Below are 21,807 nucleotides of genomic sequence, written 5' to 3' on the forward strand. Positions count from 1 at the left end.
CCTGAGCTATTGCCGAACAGCTGATCTGCAGGGGTGGGGAGTGTCAGACCCCAGAAATCAGCTATTGATGGCCTATCCTGATAATGGGCTAAGGGTTCCCAGAGTCTTCTTCTTGACTTAAATGGCAGCAACATAGGGAATGCTGCCAAATGTTTTGGGAAGTATGGGGGAAGTGGTGTAATCTACCTTTCACTCAGTATTCTGGTCCTGTACTGGGAAACTGTCCCCCCCTACGTAGGTTCACTGTTAGCAACTGGCTAGGCTGGCATATGCTGGTGCCACTGCACATTTCTTTGAGCATCTTGTCAAGATGATACTGTGCACTAAATAGAGTCTGATGGGTCCAAGTCACAAAGAAAAAAAAAAAGTAAAGGAGGCAGTTGTTTCCTTGCCCACCTACCTCCCATCTAGGGTGCACCGTGTGCTAAGAAACTGTTGATCAGTACTACCCATCCCCTGAAACCCAGTTCCATCTTGTTTAAGCCTTTATTAACACGTCAGTGTTTGGACAGTGATTTCCATCAGTGATTGTGAGCCAAAACCAGGACTGGAGCCTCCATAGACATAAGGGAAAGATCTGCACCTGTTCTGTTTTGAGACGCACCTGGTTTTAGCTCATAATCACTGACCGAACACTGACGTGCGAATAAGGCAATAATAGGCCTGTTTCGGCAAGCACATGGATTTCTGCAAGCCCAATTCACATGAATGGGGCAGTCGGAGACATTTTGTTAACTAGGTCTGCCTATGAATTCACCCTTACAACTGCTTGGGCGCCACTGTTTTACACCATTCTGGAGCTTATGTGAATTTTTTTATTTTTTTATCTCAGACAACCCATTGAAGCAAAAGTGTGGCTCATTCCAGCTCTGAACATGAAATAAATGGCCTGGTTAGCAGATTTCAGGCTTGCGCCCCCCCTGTCTTCCAGCTCTAGCCGGGAGCCTGCAGTGCAGACCTCTCACAACGCGTTTCCCTCAAGCTCATGGCGGCGCATCAAAGGAGCGCGCAGAAAAGTCACGTGACAGCCTGTTAGCACGTGACCCCTATGTCATTCTACCCACTGCATTCGGGCTCCGTCAGTGTGCGATGCGGGGCAGACTGTAAACACCACCGGGGTCAGTATGACGTAGTGACGCTTGGGCCCTCGTCACATGTGTGCTCTTTGTGACGTCATTGTTATTAGTACAGTGCAGTAGTCATTGTAGTGCCTGGCTGCAGCTTCTGCACTCCGTATAGTAACCGTGAGATTTTACCTTTCAGCCTGCAGCATGTTCCCCACTCCCGTGTACTCCCATGTCGGCCGAGGAGCCTTCGCTGACGTGTACGACCCAGCAGAGGACACCTTTCTTTTAATTGATGCCTTGGAAAAGGAGGCAGAGCTGCTGAAATCCGGGTAATTGTGGTAGGGATGGCATGGAGTGCTAGGAGTATGATGCCCACTGCTGTACCAATGCCAATGGTCACGCTCACTTCCCAGTGACTTGGTGCCACCCCCGCTTTCGGATCGCACACTTTGGCAGTATTTGTCATCTGTCTTTTTTTTCAAAACGTGGTTGTGATAAGCATGTCCCTCGGAGGAGAAGGGATCCATCGTCACAAGCACTTTTAGCCAAAACCAGGAATGTGTCCTAAATGCAGAAGGAGCCTAATGGAAATATTTAGAAGGACATTTATCATCTCCTCTGCACCAGAAAAGTGGCGCAAAAAATAAATAAAAAAAGAGCATAATGTTGCAACTTTGTGTACTCGCCACTTTTCAAAATAGAGAGCGGCTGATGTAGGCAGGCCATCACATGTATTACAATTGACGCCAGGAAACTGGCCTAGATTATAGTGGGATGTAGACTTGCTCACTTGCTGGTCTAGTTCTCCACTTTGTCACACAGACCTGCAAAGATGCGCCACAAATATTAAGAGGTATGCGCCTCTTAGTAACTGCAGTGCATCTAAAGCAGGCGTGCTCAACCTGCGGCCCTCCAGCTGTTGTAAAACTACAACTCCCATCTTTCCCAGACAGCCTACAGAAGGCCATGGTGGGAGTTGTAGTTGTACAACTGCTGGAGGGCCGCAGGTTTTCGGCGGCTCCATAGAAATGAATGGATGGCGGTTGTGCATGCGCGGTTCGCCCTCCTTAACTTTCTCCGCTCTGTTCTCCTTGTAGGTGCAGGTCCCAGAGGTGGGACCCGCACCTATCGGACAATGGGGGCATATCCTAGCGATATGCCCCCATTGTCTAAGATTTGATAACCCTTTTAAAGGGGTTGTACCAAGTTTTTAAGTTATCTCCTATCCACAGGATAGTGGATAAGTAGCTTATTGCTGGGGGTTTGACCACTGGGACTCCCACCGATAATGAGAACAGGGGTTCTGTTCCTCCGTTTTGATGGAGCGGCAGGTCATGCAAGTGCACTGCCACTCCATTCGTTCTCTATGGGAGTGCCAGAGATAGCCAAGCTCCATCAGAACAGGGGATTGGACCATTGTTCTTGTGATCTCTGGGGGTCCCCAGCAGTCAGCTATGTATCCCCTATCCTGTGGATAGGGAATAACTTAAAAGCTTGGCACAACCACTGGCATGTAAAACGCCAGTCTTGACAAATGTCCTGCTTAGAGTTTATGCACATGCACATGCACATGGACATATTAAGGCTCCCTATAAGCAGAGCCATGATGTTCTACTCAAACTTGTGTATGTGCCTTTACTGTGCCACTAATGTCATAGTTTTTTGGATTTTGTAGAAAATAGCATGACAGTCTCTATTTGTCTAGAACAGGGATGCTCAACCTGCGGCCCAGCTGTTGTAAAACTACAACTCCCACCATGCCCTGCTGTAGGCTGATAGCTGTAGGCTGTCCAGGCATGCTGAGAGGTGTAGTTTTGCAACAGCTGGAGGGCCGCAGGTCGGGCATCCCTGGTCTAGAACAATTGTTTCAAGGGCTGATCATGTGCACGAGGCCTTAGGCTACCTGCACACATTGCAGATTACACATGTTTTTTCGTGTCGATTCTCACATGGAACATGACTGCGCCGTGTTTTGTGGTCCGCAAATTGCGTATCTACAAAACATGGATTCTGGCCATGTGCGTTCCTAATACAGTACCAGCGAAGTGTATGAGATTAGACAGATCTCATTTACGCTTTGATTTTAATTTTTTTTTCTTCCGTCTGGAAATTTTCCTGCTGTATGGATTTTGAGTTCTGCAGCATGTCAATTGTTAGTGTTTTTTATTTTTTATTTTATTTAGTTTTGTGCGGATTTCACCCATACAAAGGTGACATCTGCAGAAAATCCACATCAAAAACTGCAAGGAACACATGTGGTTTTTGGTGCAGAAACGCACAGAAATCGGCACGAAAAGCCGGCAGAAATTCTGTTCCATATTCTGCAGGTATCCTTATAGTTCTAAAGACCAAATACACAAGTGTAAATAAGGCCTAGTGTGACGGACTACCAGGCCATTAAGGTACATCAAAAACCTCACGTGAACATTTATTTTACAATTCTCAAAAAGTAGGTAGTGGAAAAACTGTATGCGTGTTTTGGTGTAATGACATTAATAACTATTTTTTTCTGTTTGTATGCCTATCCCTAAAATGTAATGTGTAAAACCAGCCTTTTCATCTTCTCTGCTTCCCCTACAGAGTGGAGATCTGCCTAGAAATAGGCTGTGGGTCTGGTGTGGTGTCAGCATTTGTAGCTTCACTTATCGGACCTAAAGCTTGGTATCTGTAAGTGTCATTTTCCTGTTTTGAATAAGGCCTCATGCACACGGCCGTTGTTTTGGTCCGCGTCCGAGCTGCCGTTTTGGCGGCTTGGATGCGGCCCCATTCTCTTAAATGGGGCTGCAAAAGATGCAGATAGCACTCCGTGTGCTGTCCACATCCATTGCTCTGTTCCGTGACCCTGCAAAAAAAATATAACATGTCCTATTCTTGTCCGCGCTTTTCGGACAAGAATAGGCAGTTATATTAAAGGCTGTCCGTGCCGTTCCGCAAATTGCGGACAAAAAAGTCCTGCATATAAGGCTTTTCAACAAAACCAAACGGAGCCTCCAACACAGATGTGAGCAAGTGTAGGCCTACGTATTATGTATTTTAATTCCCACAATTTCATACTCCTCCTCGGCTAAAAATACTCCTCAAAAATGGTCAGAGGAGTATTTTTACTGTTCTGAAAAAAATGTAGTGCGACCTCTGACTGCATGTAAATGTACGGTCTTCTCCACCGACAAGCAGACAATTCCCGGGAAGGAACACTTCCTTTCTGACAATCGCCTGCTGTATCATCCCGCCTAAAGGGACCTTAAGGTATTGGTGACCCCAGTCAATAAGTAATATGGATGTAATAGAGGGGGGGGGGGGGCTTTGGAGTATGGCTGTTATAGATCTTGTGGGGGGGAGGGGGGGTTCTGGAGTTATAGATGGGTGTCTCTGCTTTAGACTGTTATAGATTGGGGGGGGGGGGGGGGAGTATGGATGGCATAGATGGGAGGGATCATGAATGTTATAGATGGTTGTCTCCGCTAGACTACCTTCTTTGAGCCACAGTGAATTTGTACTATTTATACATTACATGGATGTCCATTCATTTGAATGGCTGCATGTATTATTACATTTTTTAACACCAACAATTGTAGTATCAGCGATTGCTGCAGGGCAAGTGATCAGCCACTGGTAGCGGCTTGCTGGGATCTTGGGATTTGCCTCTCATATTTGGTTGTTTGTGATGAGATAATACCTTTTAAGGACTTGTCTGATACTTGAAACCTGACATGTAAAATGCCTAGAGTCCATGAGATCTTTCCTGTTTCAAGAGACTTGGGGTCCATTCACACGTCCATATGTGTCTTGCGGACAGCACATTGCCGGCACTCTCATAGAAAATGCCTTTTCTTGTCCGCAATTGCGGACAAGAATAGGACATGTTCTATTTTTTTGCGGATCCGGAAATGCGGATGCGGACAGCACATTCCGGCCCCATTAAAAGTAAATGGGTCCACCCCTTTGTCGCAAAATTGCTGAACGGATGCGGACCTATTTGGTATTGTTGTTGTTAGGGTACTTTCACACTAGCGTTTTTCTTTTCCTGCATAGAGGTTCGTCCTAGGGTCTCTATACCGGAAAAGAACTGATCAGGCATATCCCCATGCATTCTGAAGTGAGAGAAATCCGTTCAGGATGCATCAGGATGTCTTCAGTTCAGTCTTTTTGACTGATCAGGACAGAGATAATACCGCAGCATGCGGTTTTATCTCCAACCAAAAAAAAAAACTAAACACTTGCCTGAATGCCGGCAATTTTTTTTACATAGGAATGTATTAGTTCCGTATCCGGCATTCAAAATACCGGAATGTGCAGACCGAAAAAAAAGGTAAAAAATAAATAAATGCCGGATCTGTTTTTCCGGATGACACCGGAAAGACGGATCCTGCATTTCAATGCATTTGTCAGACGGATCAGGATCCTGATCCATCTGACAAATGCCATCAGTTTGCATACGTTTTGACGGATACGGCAGGCAGTTCTGGCGATGGAACTGCCTGCCGGAATCCTCTGCCGCAAGTCTGAAAGCACCCTTAGTAGTGTTTTTGATAAATGTAATGCTGTTTGCCTACTGGACTTCTATCAGTTTTAGAAAATCCTTTTAGTTTTTCTGATTCTTGTATTCATTTTGTTTCAGATGTACAGATATTAATCCGACTGCTGCATTCTGCACAATGGAGACTGCACTAGCCAACACTGTGCTCATTGACCCTGTTGTTACTGACATGGTAGTTCTCCACATTATTACTAGATGCTTCTAGTTTTGTTCTTTTATTCTAGGATTCAATTTTTTTTTTATTTGTATGTACCCTGTGTGTTACTTGGACAAGTTTAAGTTTATCAGCTTTTTATAAGCAATGTTAAAGTAGGTGAGAGGAGAGCAGCACTCATGCAATTCCTCGTTAGTATAGTGGTAAGTATCCCCGCCTGTCACGCGGGAGACCGGGGTTCGATTCCCCGACGGGGAGGCAAACATTTTATTTTTATTTTTATATCATTATTATTTTTTAACCAATATTTTAAACGTCTCATATGCATTGTAGCACTTTATAAATTACAAAACGGTATACTGCAAGCTTGTATGCACAGGAGGAGCCATTGTTTGCTCAGAAAAAGAGCTTTCCTAGTATGTGCTGTTCAGTTGAAGAGCTTTCTACATCTAAAGAAAAAGTGTGATCAGGTGATCTTATTAATCATTAAAATAATAGTGTAAGTTGCTCTACATGGAAAATGCATATTTTCGGGGCTGCGTAATAATGTAAAATAGACCCCGAGACTCCTACTCCATAGACTCTCATTAAACAGTGCCCCCAAGTGGTCACTCGCAGAACAACACGTAAGATCCTGTAGCCTTCCATAGTAGTAACTCAGGAGTGTTCTTTTTCAGTGATTGAAACAGGCAAGTATGTATTTTACTAAAATGAAAACTGTTGGAAGTTTGTTCCATTGACCTATAAAGGGAAATTGCTGCTATGGACAGATTATTTTTTCCTGAGCCATAGAATAGTTTTCCATCAGTAGCAATAATTATATTTCATATTGCAACTAGTATTAGCAAAAAGGCCCATTGTAGTCTTATGGCACAGTTATGCTGGCAGGTCTTAATGTATGTTGGCCATTTCTTCTTGTTGCAGGTAAGCGGATTATTGCCCCGGTTACAAGGACTAATTGACCTTCTTCTCTTTAACCCCCCTTATGTGGTGACCCCTTCTGAAGAGGTGTGTTTGAGCCAAAGATGCTAATAGATTGGGCAATGTTCACATTTGTTAGGAGCTGAGTGGGCTAGGTGATTCTGTAACTCTCATAGATGTGAATGTGAGTAACTGTAAAAATATTCTTCTTTTTTATTTATTTTTTCCTTGTTTTTCTAGGTAGGAGGTAAAGGAATAGAGGCAGCCTGGGCTGGAGGTAAAAATGGTCGTGAAGTTATAGACAGGTTTCTACCTCTGGTTCCCAAACTCCTGTCTTCAAAAGGATTATTGTACCTACTGGTTCTAAAAGAGAACAACCCTGGTGAGATGTTTTATGTCTTCTGTAGGCAAGTCTTTAAATGGGTTCTCTGGGCTACAGATATTGCTGACCTACCCTCAAGATAGGTCAATAATATCAGATGGGTGGGGATCAGGTACCCCTGCTGATCTGAAGTCGGACCCTCGCCCCGATCAGATAGGTGATCAGTATCTGCAGCTCCGTCCACCTTTAATTTGTGTGTCATAAACATACCGCAGTAATGTTTTGGTAATCTGTCAGATAATTCTGTGGAAATATAGCATATAGTCCAGATTGGTCAGAATTACCTGATATGTGGCAGAAGAAGTATAACTGTGCTGTGTTGCCACAGGGCCCAGTGTGACTTTCTATACATACAGTACATGTATCCTCTGCCAGGGTGTCCACATAGGCCACATATATGGCCACAGAACATATAGGCACATCACATGCGTTGCCCATGGATCTTTAGGCTCATACAAGTAATATAGACCTTTGCATGGAGCCTACAAATTGAGATTTAAAGGAGTTGTCAGGGGTAGTGCAGTCGACAACCCCTGAGGTCCTACCCTGAAAATAACAAAGCCCACTCAACTGCCCACGGGCCCACATCTGCTCATTTCCTGCCTCCTCCAGTTCTTGCAGGATCAGAAGGCAGCGTGGTCCTATGACCATTATGGCCAGTCACGGGACCAAGCTGCTTCCTGGTTCTGCAGGGAATTAAGCAGCAGCTGGATCGGTGGGTAGGGTTTGTTATTTTCAGGAGCACAGGTTAGGACCTCAAAAGTTGTCAGCTCCAAGATCGGACAACACCTTTCACCTATACTATACATTTGTTATATAGGAAAATGTTGCTTTGGGCCTTTAGAAGACTTAGGATAAATGTGTTCTGTGGAACTTTCTCCCTTCAGATGACACCACACGTCAACACGCTAGGTGTTATAACATCTGTCTATTAAAAGAGATCAAATTTCTGGCAGTCTGCTACCTCGGCTCTCCCGAAAATGGCAGATTTGTCAGATTATTTGACTTTGCAGATACATATATATGTATATTTGTTTGGCAGACTGGTCACCATAATGTAATATTTATATAGTTTGTTTCTACTTTCAGATGAGATCCTGGAAAAAATGAATTCCTATGGATTGCAAGGATCCAAGGTGCTGTCTAGACAGGCGGGAAGAGAACATCTAACGATATTAAAATTTTGGAAAACTACAGATTGACATTGAACATAGTGACATGCTGCTGAGTATCCTCTAAAAGGAATATATCGGATGATCCACTCTGTGGACATAGTTTACCTATCACACGCACAAAAGAGGGGATGGACTGAGAGGTCCATGAGGTGCAGCTTGTTCATTCCTGGAAGCTGGTGACATTGCATGTGAGTTGAACATGGTGGATCTGAAGAGAATAGAGCGGTGCAATGTGGAGAACAGCAGTCTCCAGGACCAGGATTATGCAGAACTATTATTCCGCCTAGATGTATGTTGTCATCTGGAGTCGTAGCCATCAGTAAGGACATAGTCTGAAATGTGTAAGCAGGTTCTATTTTCCAATATGTGGTTTATAACTGTGATTAATGTACCGCAATAAAAGTCAAATTTGAACTACCTGAGTGGATTTGTGCAGCTGCATCTCTGTCCCAATTGTCTAATCATACTGTACATACATAATACATACTGTTTATGGTTATGGCCCCGTGATATACTGGAAATATAACATTTAAAGAGAAGCTGTTAGGGCTCTTTCACACGAGCGGATGCCGTGCGGGTAATCTGCTGCGCAAAAAAACAGCCAAGCCGCGCTCCGGACAGCAGAGGCACGGAGCAGTAACATAATTGATAATGCTCCGTGCCTCTCTGTGATCTCTTTACTACAAAATCACAGGGAGATAAAGTTGTCACCGTGATTTCGTAGTAAAGAGATCACAGAGAGGCAAAGAGCATTATCAATCATGTTACTGCTCCGTGTCTCTGCTGTCCGGAACAGGGCTACGGGATCCGCTCGTGTGAAAGAGCCCTTACCACTCCTGATATGTCTGTTTTAGTAAATGTATTCCCCAATTCTGCAACACGATTTTGAAGAACTGTCTTGTTCTGTTTCCCTGTTATTCCTACTGGAAACCTATGAAGAAATTGGCAACTGGGTGTTATCAGTGTTGCCAGTCGTCCTTAATCATGAAATTGTTCTTTTTTTCTATCACCCCGTAAAAAGTAAATAAAATCAATAAAAATTAAATACCATATTCTATGTACCCTTCATTCATTTCCGAGACAGAAATAAATAAATAAAAAGTTTGCAACCTTAAAGGGGTATTTTCATCTCAGACAATGGGGGCATATCACTAGGATATGCCCCCATTGTCTGATAGGTGTGGGTCCCACCTCTGGGACCCGCACCTACACCGAGAAGGAGCACTGAAAGTTGTGGCGAGCGCACTGCGCATGCACAACTGCCCACCATTCGTTTCTATGGGGCCGATGAAAATAGCCGAGCACTGGCTCGACTATTTCCATTGGCCTCATAGAAATGAATGGGAGCAGTGGTAGCGGTGCACTCCTGTTCAGTACTATGGGGAGAGCGCTTGGTGGTGGCTGGACCCAGGGAAACCCGGGGTCCTCCAGCCACAACCTTCCCTGTTCTGTTCTTGGACCCACACCTATCAGACAATGGGGGCATATCCTAGCGATATACCCCCATTGTTTCATATGGGAATATCCCTTTAAAGTGGTTATTTTGGATTCACATATTGATAACCTGCCCTCAGAATAGGTCCTCAATATGAGATCAGTGGAGGTCCGACTCCTGGCACCTTCACCTATCAGCTGTACAGGAGGTCACAGCCTCCTTGCAGCTTACCAAGCACAGCGCCATAGATAGGAAAGTTGCTGTTCTTGCTATTACAACTCAGCCCTATTCACTTAAATGGGGCAGAACTGCACCATGTGACTGATGAACGTGACGTCACATGGTTTAGGGCTCATTCACATGAACGTACGGGCTCCTTCGACGTGCTGCGGACTGCAAATAGCGTTCCGCAATGTATGGGCACCGGCCTTGTGAATCCTACAGTTCCGACCCATTGACTTGAATGGGTCTGCAATCCGCAAAAAATAGGACATGTCCTTTTTTTTTTTTTTGTCATGCGGAAGCATGGACCTAAAAGCCCACAGAAGCGCTTCAGAGTATTTCCGTGGGCTTCCAATCCGTGCCTTCGCTCCGCAAAAAATAGGACATGTCCTATGGTTTGCTGTATTTTGCGGACCCATTCAAATCAATAGGTCCACATCCGCAGCATGTATTGCACACGCCCAGTGCCCGTATATTGCGGATGGCAATATGGGCACAGAGCCCTTACAGTCTGGTGAATGGACCCTCAGGAAGAGATCTAAGCGCTCAAAGATTGCTGCAGCCTCCCCCTACAGCTGATCGGCAGGGGTCCCGGGAGTCAGACCCCCACAAATCTCTTATTAATCCCGACGATAGAAAATCAATAGCTAAATCTTAGAGAACCCCTTTAATTGCAAAAGTGAGGTCCTCCTTTACTTATAAAAATGACACCTATTTACATTTTTTGTTTGTTAAGTTGAAGGGGAGCATTACATTGGCTTCATGTGGGAGATTTTTGCTTGTGGAAATTACATTCGTTACAAGAAAGGAACATGCAGGATCCTATTATAAGCAGCTTCAGGGACTCTTCCACATTAGGTTATGTCTCTTCCAGTCAAGCACTGAACTGTGTACAGCAGAGTGGCGCAGCGGAAGCGTGCTGGGCCCATAACCCAGAGGTCGATGGATCGAAACCATCCTCTGCTAGTTATTTTTTTTTTCTCCTGTTTTTATTAATTTGTTTTAAATATTTTATTTAATAACTTTTTAACTCTGTTTCGGTTTCTATTTTTATTTACTAAAATGATTCCTGCAATCAGTTGATCGTAATGCAGCTATCACTCTCCACAGTTACATCGTCTTATTCGCATATGATATTTGTCACATAGGTCGAGGTACACTAAGCCGCAAGCACCGCTCGTGAACATAACGGGAATCTACTACGGGGTCCCCGCCGATGAAAAACGATAGCACTGTAGTGGCGCTATACTGAAGACAGGTGGCGCTGTTGTCGCGGGCAGAAGCCTGGGTCCACGCTGCAGCCTTGAGGAGGCTGCGAACGTCACTTCCGGGTTAGTGGAGCGGCTGCTTGGAAGGTGGAGTAACCACCAGTGCGATGGACATGGACAGTGTGCGGTACAGCAGTGATAGTAACAGTTTCGGTGCTCTGCAAAGTGGTGCTGATTTTTTAACTGCTTCAGCGTCTTTTTTGTCTGGACCCTTTACTGCCTACAACCGGTGCTGATCTACTTCAGCAAACCATCCATCAACCTGCTGCCTGAGATACAATAGTACTGCAGCAGAGTTACTAACGTGGCTGATCACGTGATCTCGGGGGGCATGTGGTCTTATGGCATCCTATGCTCCACAGGCTCTGCCCACTCAATTGCCATAAGATCCTGGAGCTTGTGAGGGGGATCATCAGCCTGTGCCTCCTAATATGTCATCTCTGCCCTAAACCCTAACAGGTTTAAAAAAATATATATATAAAAAACAATATTCTTATAAAAATAAAAAACAGTGATACAGGTTGAATTCAGGAGGGCACCTGCAACTGGCAGTCAAGTGCATTCTTTCATAGGGTATTCCTAATGGGGGCATATTGTCTGATAGATGCGGGTCCCACCGTTTGGACCCGTATCTATATCGTGAACTGAGGCAGCAAAGTGAAGGAGGGCACACTGTGCATTTGCGGCTGCCCCCCATTCATTTATATGGGGCCTCCGAAAATAGCCAAGCCAGGACTTGGCTATTTTCAGTGGCCCCATAGAAAAGAAGGGAGGGTGGCGCCACGCATGCGCCCTCCTTCACTTTTGCTGGCTCAGTTTACGAGATAGGTGTGGGTCCTAGGGGTCCCTAACAATATGCCCCTATTGTCTGAGATGGGAATATCCCTTTAATTAATGCTGAGAGCATCATTTAATTATGAATCTATCTGGAAGCCATGAGGAGGACACAAGTGGCCCCCTGGGCATCGTCCCACCTTGGAAATTTCCCTGTAGGGTCTATGGCTAATCTGCCCCCTCGCCACTACTGACAATGGCATCTGAGGGGTTAAGTGTCTGTGATCAGTATTAGTTCCCATCACAGATACTGCCTGTGGATGTCAGGGTGAAATCTGCACGTGTTTATTAAAGCCCCAATTACACTGTAAGGTCAGGTCCCAGGAAAGTAATACGGGCACATAATGCGCCTATCTTACAGATGAGAGCCCCAGCCCTACTATGGGTCTTCCAATCTGAACTCAGAGCAGTATACATTCACATGACGTTCACAACGCACTTGTGTGAAACTGGCCTCCAAGGTTATCATCGGCGACATTTTAGACAATAATGTCCTTTCTAAAGCTGATGGAAAGGGCGGAATGTGCCCATGGTGGTTGCTGGTCCTGACCCAGCTCAGTCAGATGCTATATGTACATCATCTGATTGAGGCTTCTCAATTTTGCTCCACTGGGGCCTCATCAGCCAGAACATTCAGGGCTGGAGCCCCGGATACTTATGCTGGTGGGATTTTTTTTATTAGGCTATTCCTAGCCGTCTGGGCAATCCCACAGATCATATCCCAACCCCCCTTGTACTTGTTCTGCTACTTGCAGGCTGCGCGGGCATGAGTTCAGAATTTCTTTCACTTCAGTCCGCAATTCTGTTCTGCGGCGCGTGATCCCACGAGTCCCACCGTGGGAGGTTACGAGTCTCGCGGGATCACGTGCCGCATAACAGAATTGCGGACCGAAGGGACTGAAGTTCTGAACTCATGCCCGCACAGCCTGCAAGTGGCGACACAAGTACTGGGGGGGGGGGGGAGTTGATGGGTTCCAACTTATGGGATTAGTTTATATTTGGGGGGTTTGCTTAATTTTAAATTAGGCTGACCATAGGTTAGGATGATCTGTGGGGTTGCCCAGACGGCTAGGCCCTTTCAGCAGTCCACTATTCACTGAAGGGGGGACTGCTGAAAGGAGTTAATAACTACAGTGAAGGTTCCCCCCCCCCTCCCCATGGCGATGAGAGCGTGGCTCCACGTGGGCTTGTGCCCTGGATGTATTCAGACCCTAGCAACGCCCCTGGCCTGGACCATACCATTGATTTTATTCTGATTTATACAGAATACATATGCTGCCATCTGAAAAGCATTTATTGGACAGAAAATGGATTCCAAATCTCTGCATCCAAGTAGCTAGAGCAATTTCAATGCTAGACCATTACTCCTACTAATTGACTGTCACCCCAAAACTTTTGTTTCTTCACGGATCAAGCTTGACAATCATTCCATGTGAAGTTTGCTGTAGGCCTTGTTCACATTTCCATTTTTCACTGTGTTAGGCCTCATGCACACAGCCGTTGTTTTGGTCCACATCTAAGACGCAGTTTTGGCGGCTCTGATGCGGACAGCACTCCGTGTGCTGTCCGCAGCCATTGCTCCGTTCCGTGGCCCCGCAAAAAAATAAAATAACATGTCCTATTCTTGTCCACTCTTTAGGGACAAGAATAGGCAGTTATATTAACCTCCTCCCGACCGCCTAACGCACGGATGCGTCCTGAAGGCGGTCGATTCATTCCTCCTGGACGCATCCGTGCGTCATCTCGCGAGACGCGAGATTTCGGTCAGAGCCGCCCCGCGCATGCGCATCGCGGGCCGGCAAAAGTTCAAGGAGTATTTCGTCAGCAACCTGCCAGCCAATGATCGTTGCTGGCAGGTTGCTGATTTTTAAAAAATCGAATCAGAAGCCATATAGCAGATCATATTAGTAAATATAATGTGTTAAATGGCTTCCCTGCTCCTCTGCTGGTCCTTTTCGTCGGTTGGTCTCAGCAGAGGAGCAGGCTTCACAGTGAGTACCCACCAACACCACACTTAGCCCCCAGATCACCCTCCATCACCCCAATTAACCCCTTGATCGCCCCCTGTCAATCACCTAGTGAAAGGGAAAAAAGTGATCAGTGTAAACTGTCACTTTTTCTTTTCCACTGGTATTGACTGTTAGGTTTTAGGATAGTTTAGGCCCCTTGGTTAGGTAGTTAGCGATCATTTAGGCCCCAGCCCACCGCACCGCAGTCACTTATTCGCTGATTAGCGTATCGCTAATCAGCATTTGTACTTTTATAGTATCTGTAAGTGATCAAAACTGATCACAGTCAGATCTATAATTGTATTAGTGTCACCTTAGCTCGCCCTCCACCCAAAACGCAGTGTTTGCCCGATCAGGCCTGATCGGTCGCCAACACTTGCGTTCACCCACGCCCGCCCCACCGCAGTGACAAATATTTTATTTTTTATTATCACTGCACAATCACTTTACAAGCGCTGCGGCAATAAAAAAATCAGTTTTGATATTTTTTATCAACCGCAGCGGACTCCGGTACTTCGCTAGCCTCCCATTTGTAAGACAGGCTTGCTTTTTTTCTTTGGTAGTCTCAGGGAATACCCCTAAATTTAGTAGCCCAAATGTCAAACAGGGGGTATTCTTCTGAAGAGGCCTACAGGCTTCTAACCCAGTCGGATGAGGAATGGGAACCCTCATCTGATGAATCTAGCGGGTCAGAATATGAACCTGTAGAAAGCAGTGGTAGTCTGACACAAAGTTCGGACGAGGAGGTTGAGGTCCCTGATACCACCAGGCGTACCCGGCCCCGTGTCGCTAGACCACAGGTTGCGCAGGATCCACTTCAAGGGCAGCAGAGTGGGGCTGGCGCTGTCGGATTACGTGGTGAGGCATACACCAGCAGCGCAGCCCTCCCTGGACCTAGTAGCAGCACTGCCGTAGAACCTGGTGAAGTGGCGAGCACCAGAAGGGCAGTTGAAGCTGGTACGGTGGCACGTGCAGTAGTTACCTGGTCGCAGCCGCACAGACAGGCCCGTAGAGCCCCTAGAATCCCTGAGGTGCTGGCAAACCCTGATTGGCAGTCCCCAACTTCAGCCGCACCTGTAGTTCCCCCTTTCACCGCCCAGTCTGGAGTTCGGGTTGAGACAGCTCAGATCGGTTCGGCCCTGGGATTTTTTGAGCTGCTCTTGAATGCGGAGCTCTTGGACTTAGTCGTGGCAGAAACAAATCGGTATGCCACTCAATTTATATCCGCCAACCCGGGAAGCTTTTATGCCCAGCCTTTCCGATGGAAACCAGTCCAAGTTTCCGAAATTAAAATTTTTCTGGGCCTTCTCCTCAACATGGGTCTAACCAAAAAGCATGAATTGCGGTCGTATTGGTCCACGAACCCAATTCATTACATGCCCATGTTCTCTGCTGCTATGTCCAGGACACGATTTGAGACCATCCTGCGTTTCCTGCACTTTAGCGACAACACCACCTACCGTCCCAGAGGCCACCCAGCTTTTGACCGGCTCCACAAAATTCGGCCCCTCATAGACCACTTCAACCAGAAATTTGCAGATTTGTATACCCCTGAGCAAAACATCTGCGTAGACGAGTCCCTAATACATTTTACCGGGCGCCTTGGCTTCAAACAACACATCCCAAGCAAGCGCGCCCGGTATGGGGTCAAATTGTATAAGCTCTGGAAAGGGCCACAGGCTATACCCACAAATTTCGGATCTATGAGGGAAAAGATCAGACCCTGGAGCCGATCGGTTGCCCTGACTACCTGGGGAGCAGTGGGAAGACAGTCTGGGACTTGGTGTCACCCTTATTTGGCAAGGGGTACCATCTTTATGTGGACAATTTTTACACAAGTGTGGCCCTCTTCAGGCATTTGTTCCTAGAACAGATTGGCTGCTGTGGCACCGCGCGAACTAGTCGTGCGGGCTTCCCCCAACGGCTCATTACCACCCGTCTTGCAAGGGGGGAGAGGGCTGCCTTGTGTAATGAAGAACTGCTCGCGGTGAAATGGAGAGACAAGCGTGACATTTACATGCTCTCCTCCATTCACGCAGACACGACAATCCAAATTGAGCGAGCAACCCGTGTCATTGAAAAGCCCCTCTCAGTCCACGACTATAACCTTCACATGGGAGGGGTGGACTCCAATGACCAGATGTTGTCTCCGTATTTAGTTTCCCGCAGAACCAGACGCTGGTATAAGAAGGTGTCTGTATATTTAATTCAATTGGCTCTGTATAATAGTTTTGTTCTCTACAGTAAGGCTGGGAGAACAGGATCCTTCCTCAAATTTCAGGAAGAGATCATCGAGAACCTCCTGTACCCAGGAGGTTCCGTGGCCCCATCCACCAGTGTAGTTAGCCGTCTACACGAACGACATTTCCCCAATGTCGTTGCCGGTACCTCAACCCAACCGTCACCCCGAAAAAGATGTTGATAAAGTCGCCCTAAAATTAGGGCAGTTAAGATACACGCTGTTGTTCCAAATCAATGTACCCTCAGGGGGTTAATATCCACGCGTGGTTGAGAGACTGGACACTGACACAGAAGTTGGTCAAAGCAATCTCTAACTTTATTACATGGGCTAAGCGTATATGAATCTTCAGAAGAGGGCAGTCCTCTCTGAGGCTAAAACATTGTTTCATTGGTCAAAAAGGAAAAAGTGATAAGAGAAACAGAGATAACACTTCAACATCTGCGCAGTGAGTACCACTTTGGAATGTGAACTAATGTAAACATCTAGGTGTTCGCCATTTTGTAATGGCCGACAATCTAACAATAATACTGCATACGTCATATGTGACACTTCAAAGAGGTGCTTCTCTATAGGCAGTGAATAATATATATCATCAAGATTCAAGCCATATGATTGGCTTACGCCTTCCACCACACTCTGTAGGACACCTGTAGAAAGATGAGAAATCAGACACTTCCCACAGCACAGCTCTTTGCCCCCCTCTCCCTTCTCCAGCTTGAGACAGAGAGAGAGGTGTGGGAGGAAGGCACTTGGAAAAAGAAAAAGTTAACTCATTACAGTCCTAGATATACAAAAAATATAGAATAAAATTCACACATCTTTAACAGTCCCCCCTTGAATTTCATTCTCTCCCTAAACCTAACCATCTGTCCCAATGCTCGGCCTCCTCTTCACCAGCTTCCACGACAAGTCATTCCTAGCGAACAACCTCCCGTGACACTGGATTTGAGCATGGGGAAGTCAGATGATCTTTCCCTAACCGGTGTTGACATTATATGGGGGGACTGGAGGTCATCAGTGCTCCTGATTTTCTGGATCGAAGTCTTCATACACTTCTCCCATCATCATCTCTGGTGCAGCCTCATCAACTGCCTTGTTGAACAATTTCTTTACACAGGGAATAATACAGCAGATAATTAGAACAAGCAAAATCAAAACAACGATGATGATACCAATTTGCAACAACATCTGCTTCTAATTTTTGAACCAATTCTCTAGCCCTTCTGCCCATGAATTGTCTATTCCTGAATTCCTTTTTAATTCTTCTGATAGTGAGGTCAATCCCTTTAAAGCACTCATAACCTGCCCATTGGGCCCTAGATTATCGGGTATGACAGTACAGCAGGTTTCTCCTATCATTTTGCAAACTCCTCCTTTCTCTGCCAGTAACATGTCCAAAGCCATTCTGTTCTGGAATGCCATAGTACTGGTGGGACCCAATTGTTCTATTATACCTTTTAGGGCATCCCGAGTGTAATTCACAAAGCGTTGCTGTTTATAGTAGATATAATTTATCCAATCCACATTTTTGTTTACCACAATTATTGGGAATATAGATTCAAATCCTGCTGCAACTTGATTCTGTGCCTTAAATTCATCAGGGACCCCCCTTGGGACTCCAATAGCATCTATATATACATGAGTGTCCAAACTACCACCTGGAATAGTCTCCCGTTTTTCCCTTGTCCCTATGTGCCCCTGGGATCTCGGAGACTGCTGTATCTGACTTACAACCTTCCTCCAATTAGGGATATCGAAAATATGGAAGGGCATCAATACCATGGCTAATGCACACTGACCATGCCATTGTACTTCGATTTTTGTTCTCAATTTCATGTCTGCACATATCCATATTATATCTCCTAGAGCCTGGGTTTGATTCACAAGATGGATTTTATACTCCTGTCCAGTGGTATGTACTATCTCACCACAATAGCCTTCTGGTAATTCCTTCCTTGCCCTCTATCTCAAAACAAGTGTAGTTGCCCTTGTATATAGTAATACCAACTATCTTGGGGCCTTCATTAAGAAGAGGGTACTGGTTTTTCCATCGTTCACAGGCTATCTCTTTAGATGTGGAGTTGGTGTATAGGCCAAGGAAACAGGTTAAATGATCCCGAGGGAGATGCAGAGGAACGGTACCTAGGTGGGGGCGGGCTGCAGCACAAGTTATACACGCACTCCTATTGGCCTGGGCTGTAGTATATCTCACCCAATCAAGCCACACATTACGATCTGCAAAGCCAGTTTCTGTGACTAAGGTTTCTTTCACTGTATAGGGTTTCCTTCCCTCCTGACTGCGAGCAAGGGGCAATAAGGGGTTTCCAGGGGTTGGAGTTGGGCCAATGAACCTACTTGCCAAATCCTTTAGGTAGAACTGCCCCCAAGGTGCATAGTTTCTATAATTTGACGGGTATCTTCTGAGTACGTACATGCCCAGATCTGTCCTTTGTGGGTTCTGCAATGTTAGGGTCAGGGGGTAACATTTTTGGGGACCCTTGCAAGTTATAGTATTTGGATATAGCTGACAACCACTGGGCCGAGTTTTCCCCACATTTCTGTCAAATAAACGCATTCTATGTATCAGGTTCTTTCCCTGTTTATCCTTACTTTTTAAAGCCTTTTGGGGCCTATTTCCCCAATCTTCCCCTGTGTTAGTGATGACATTAGACTAGGAGGAACAGTAAGAGTTACCTGCTTCAGTAACACAGATATAGTATTGGAACAGTTTATACTCCTGTATGGTCATCAAATCATAACATCTGCAATCAGCAACATCACAGTAATCAAAGTCATATACTTGAAGTTCTTTGGTTAAGTTGACCCAGAAGACTAAAGGACTTCTGTCTGAATGTGGTTCCCAAAAATGACATTTCAGCGGAGGTTTTGGGCACACATCTTTGTAGAAACATTTGTCTGAGCTTACATAACCCCCCCATATGATGAATAGAATGAAAAAGGATATCATCATTGTTCAGGAGGTGGGTCAGGATTCGTGGTTCTTTTACAATGGGATGCGTGGTTCTTTTTTCCCTCATGTTTAACTGAGGTAGCTGTGGTGAGCAGTACTTGGTAAGGCCCCTCAAATCTGGGTTCCAGTGTCTTTCTGACGTGTTTCTTTACCAGGACCCAGTCTCCGGGCTGCAACTTGTGACTTCCAGGAATCTGTTCAGGATCTGGAATTGAAGAAAAAACTCGAAAATGTTTACATAGAGCAATCACATAATCAGCTAGACAGTCATACTGTAATGCAAGCTGTTCTGGAAACTACTGTCCTAGCTTAGGGGCACTACCAAATAGGATCTCAAAGGGGGATAGTTTCTCTTTTCCCCTGGGAGTATGGCGAACACTGGCCAGGGCAATTGGAAGGGTTTCTGGCCATGGTTTGCCAGTCTCTTGGGCCATCTTCAGCATCTTTAGTTTCAGAGTACCGTTCATTCTCTCTACTTTTCCTCTGCTTTTTGGGCGGTATGGTGTATGAAAGGCCAAGTGCGTTCCCAGAGCTGTTCATATTTCCTCTGCAATGTCCGCAGTGAAAGCAGTCCCTTGATCACTCTCGATCACTTCAGGTACCCCGAACCGGCAAACCACCTCGTTCAACAACTTCTTCACAGTAGTTTTCGCTGTCTGGTTCTTCACGGGGTAGGCTTCTGGCCATCCAGAGAACATGTCTACAACCACCAAAGCATAATGGAACCCCTGTGCAGGGGGCATTTGGATGTGGTCGATTTGGATCCTTTGGAAAGGGTACAAGGGTTTTGCTAGGCACTTTGTGGGAACCTTCTCCAGCTTCCCTGGATTGCACTTGGCACAGACCATGCAGCTGTTCACATATCGAGAGGTGTAAGTGGAGATGGCGGGTGCAAACCATATGGAGGATATGAGATTGTTCATGGCTGTCTTCCCTAGATGTGTGGGTCCATGGGCCCAACAGACTACATTTGGATATAAACTTCTCGGTAGGCACAGGAGGTGGCCCAGTCTCCATATTCGATCTTCATCTGGGCCAGCATCTTTACGAGCCCACACCTCATACTCATCATCTGTAGCCTCACGTTGTCTGTCTTCCAAGATCTCCTTAGTGAGGAAGAATCCCTTTGGAATTCCACCGTCTTTCCTGGCCACTTTACCCGGAGCAAAAGCCATTATGGTGCTGAGATCCTTCATTTCCCTCACTGCCGCTTCTATAGCTGCCTTGTCTGCTAGAGCATTCCCCTGGGCCTCTGGAGTTTTTGCTTTTGAATGGGCTTTGATCTTCAAAATCGCAGCTTGTATGGGGAGGCTTAGAGCTTCCATCAGTGCCTGCACAGCTTCCGCATTCTTCACAGGTGTGCCTCCTGCTGTCAGAAACTTCCTGCTTTTCCATATTGGTCCAAAATCATGGGCTACTCCAAAAGCATAACGTGAATCAGTATAGATGTTTGCAGTTTTCCCTTCTGCCATCTTGCAAGCCTCAGTCAGAGCTATTAATTCAGCCTCCTGTGCTGATTTATCAGGTGGAAGGGGTTGTTGCTGTAATACTTTTCCCATTGAGGTAACTGCATATCCTGTGTGGAATTTTCCTGTTGCATCTGCGTATCTAGATCCATCCACAAACAGTGTCAAGTCCGGGTCCGGAATAGGAGTTTCTTTGATGTTCCATAGGGGCTCAGTTTCTTGTTCAATTAATTGTAGGCAGTCATGGGCTTCCCCGTGATAAAATTCATCATCTGAGTATGTGGCATCAATGTTGTCATCCTTCCCTTCTTGAGTCCCCCCTTGAGGGAAAGGAAGGAGTGAAGCTGGATTGAGGACATGGCATCTGCCGATAGTGACCGTATCTGGAAGTAAGAGAGAACACTGCATTCTGAGATGTCTAGCTGCAGACAAGTGTTTTGGCTGAGTCTGCTGAAGGATGGCTGATATGTCATGAGGGGCCAGGATTTGAAGTGAATGACCCAGGACAACATCAGCTGTTTTGTCCAATAGCAAGTGACATGCATGAATGGCTCGGATACATGATGGACTTCCTCTGGCCACTGGGTCAAGTCTGGCTGAGTAGTAGCCCAGAGGGCGACTGCGGCCTCCATGTAGTTGGGTTAGCACACCTGTGGCATATCCTTGACGTTCCATGACATAGAGTCTGAATGGTAAGTTGTAGTTCGGGAGGCCCAAGGCTGGAGAGGATATGACTGCTTGTTTTAATAGTTCAAAGCATTGTTTTGCCTCAGAGGTGAGGTAGAAAGGCTGAGAAGGAACACAATCATACAAGGGCTGCATGAGGATTGAAGCATCCAGAATCCATGGTCGACAGTATGAGATGAGTCCTAGAAAGGCTTGAAGTTGTTTTGGTGTTGTAGGCTCAGTCATCTTCATAACCGCTGTTTTCCTATCTTCAGTCAGGTGTTTAGCCCCAGGGCTGAGACAATGGCCCAGGAAGACCACCTTGTCCTGACACCACTGTACTTTCGCAAGACTGACCTTGCATCCTTGTTGAGCCAAGAAGAGTAGTAGTGCAACAGAAGCTTCTCTGCATGTTTGTGCAGTGTCAGCACGCAAGAGCAAATCATCCACATATTGCA

At 45.9% G+C, this 21,807-nt stretch overlaps 1 protein-coding gene and 2 non-coding genes across 3 annotated transcripts; all 3 read left to right on the top strand.

Annotated features, from left to right (window-relative positions):
- The first annotated feature begins 944 nt into the window (after positions 1-944).
- N6AMT1 (N-6 adenine-specific DNA methyltransferase 1) lies at positions 945-8,873 on the top strand. Its single transcript, XM_044277245.1, has 7 exons — positions 945-1,118; positions 1,264-1,396; positions 3,648-3,734; positions 5,686-5,776; positions 6,683-6,766; positions 6,920-7,061; positions 8,151-8,873. The coding sequence occupies exons 1-7, from the start codon at positions 1,049-1,051 to the stop codon at positions 8,261-8,263; spliced, it is 720 nt and encodes a 239-aa protein (XP_044133180.1). The 5' UTR covers positions 945-1,048; the 3' UTR covers positions 8,264-8,873.
- TRNAD-GUC lies at positions 5,945-6,016 on the top strand. Its single transcript has one exon. It is a non-coding gene; the product is annotated as a tRNA-Asp (tRNA).
- A 1,914-nt stretch (positions 8,874-10,787) lies between the features above and the next one.
- On the top strand, positions 10,788-10,859 carry TRNAM-CAU. Its single transcript has one exon. It is a non-coding gene; the product is annotated as a tRNA-Met (tRNA).
- Positions 10,860-21,807: the final 10,948 nt, after the last annotated feature.

Source organism: Bufo gargarizans, chromosome 2 (genome assembly GCF_014858855.1).
Source record: "Bufo gargarizans isolate SCDJY-AF-19 chromosome 2, ASM1485885v1, whole genome shotgun sequence".
NCBI lineage: Eukaryota > Metazoa > Chordata > Amphibia > Anura > Bufonidae > Bufo > Bufo gargarizans.

Excerpts from the sequence above, each read along its gene's own strand:
- N6AMT1 (XM_044277245.1), top strand. The coding sequence starts at position 1,049 with ATGTCATTCTACCCACTGCATTCGGGCTCCGTCAGTGTGCGATGCGGG. Across the intron at positions 1,119-1,263 it reads AGACTGTAAACACCACCGGG|CCTGCAGCATGTTCCCCACT; the intron begins GTCAGTATGACG and ends TTTACCTTTCAG. Across the intron at positions 5,777-6,682 it reads ACCCTGTTGTTACTGACATG|GTAAGCGGATTATTGCCCCG; the intron begins GTAGTTCTCCAC and ends TTCTTGTTGCAG.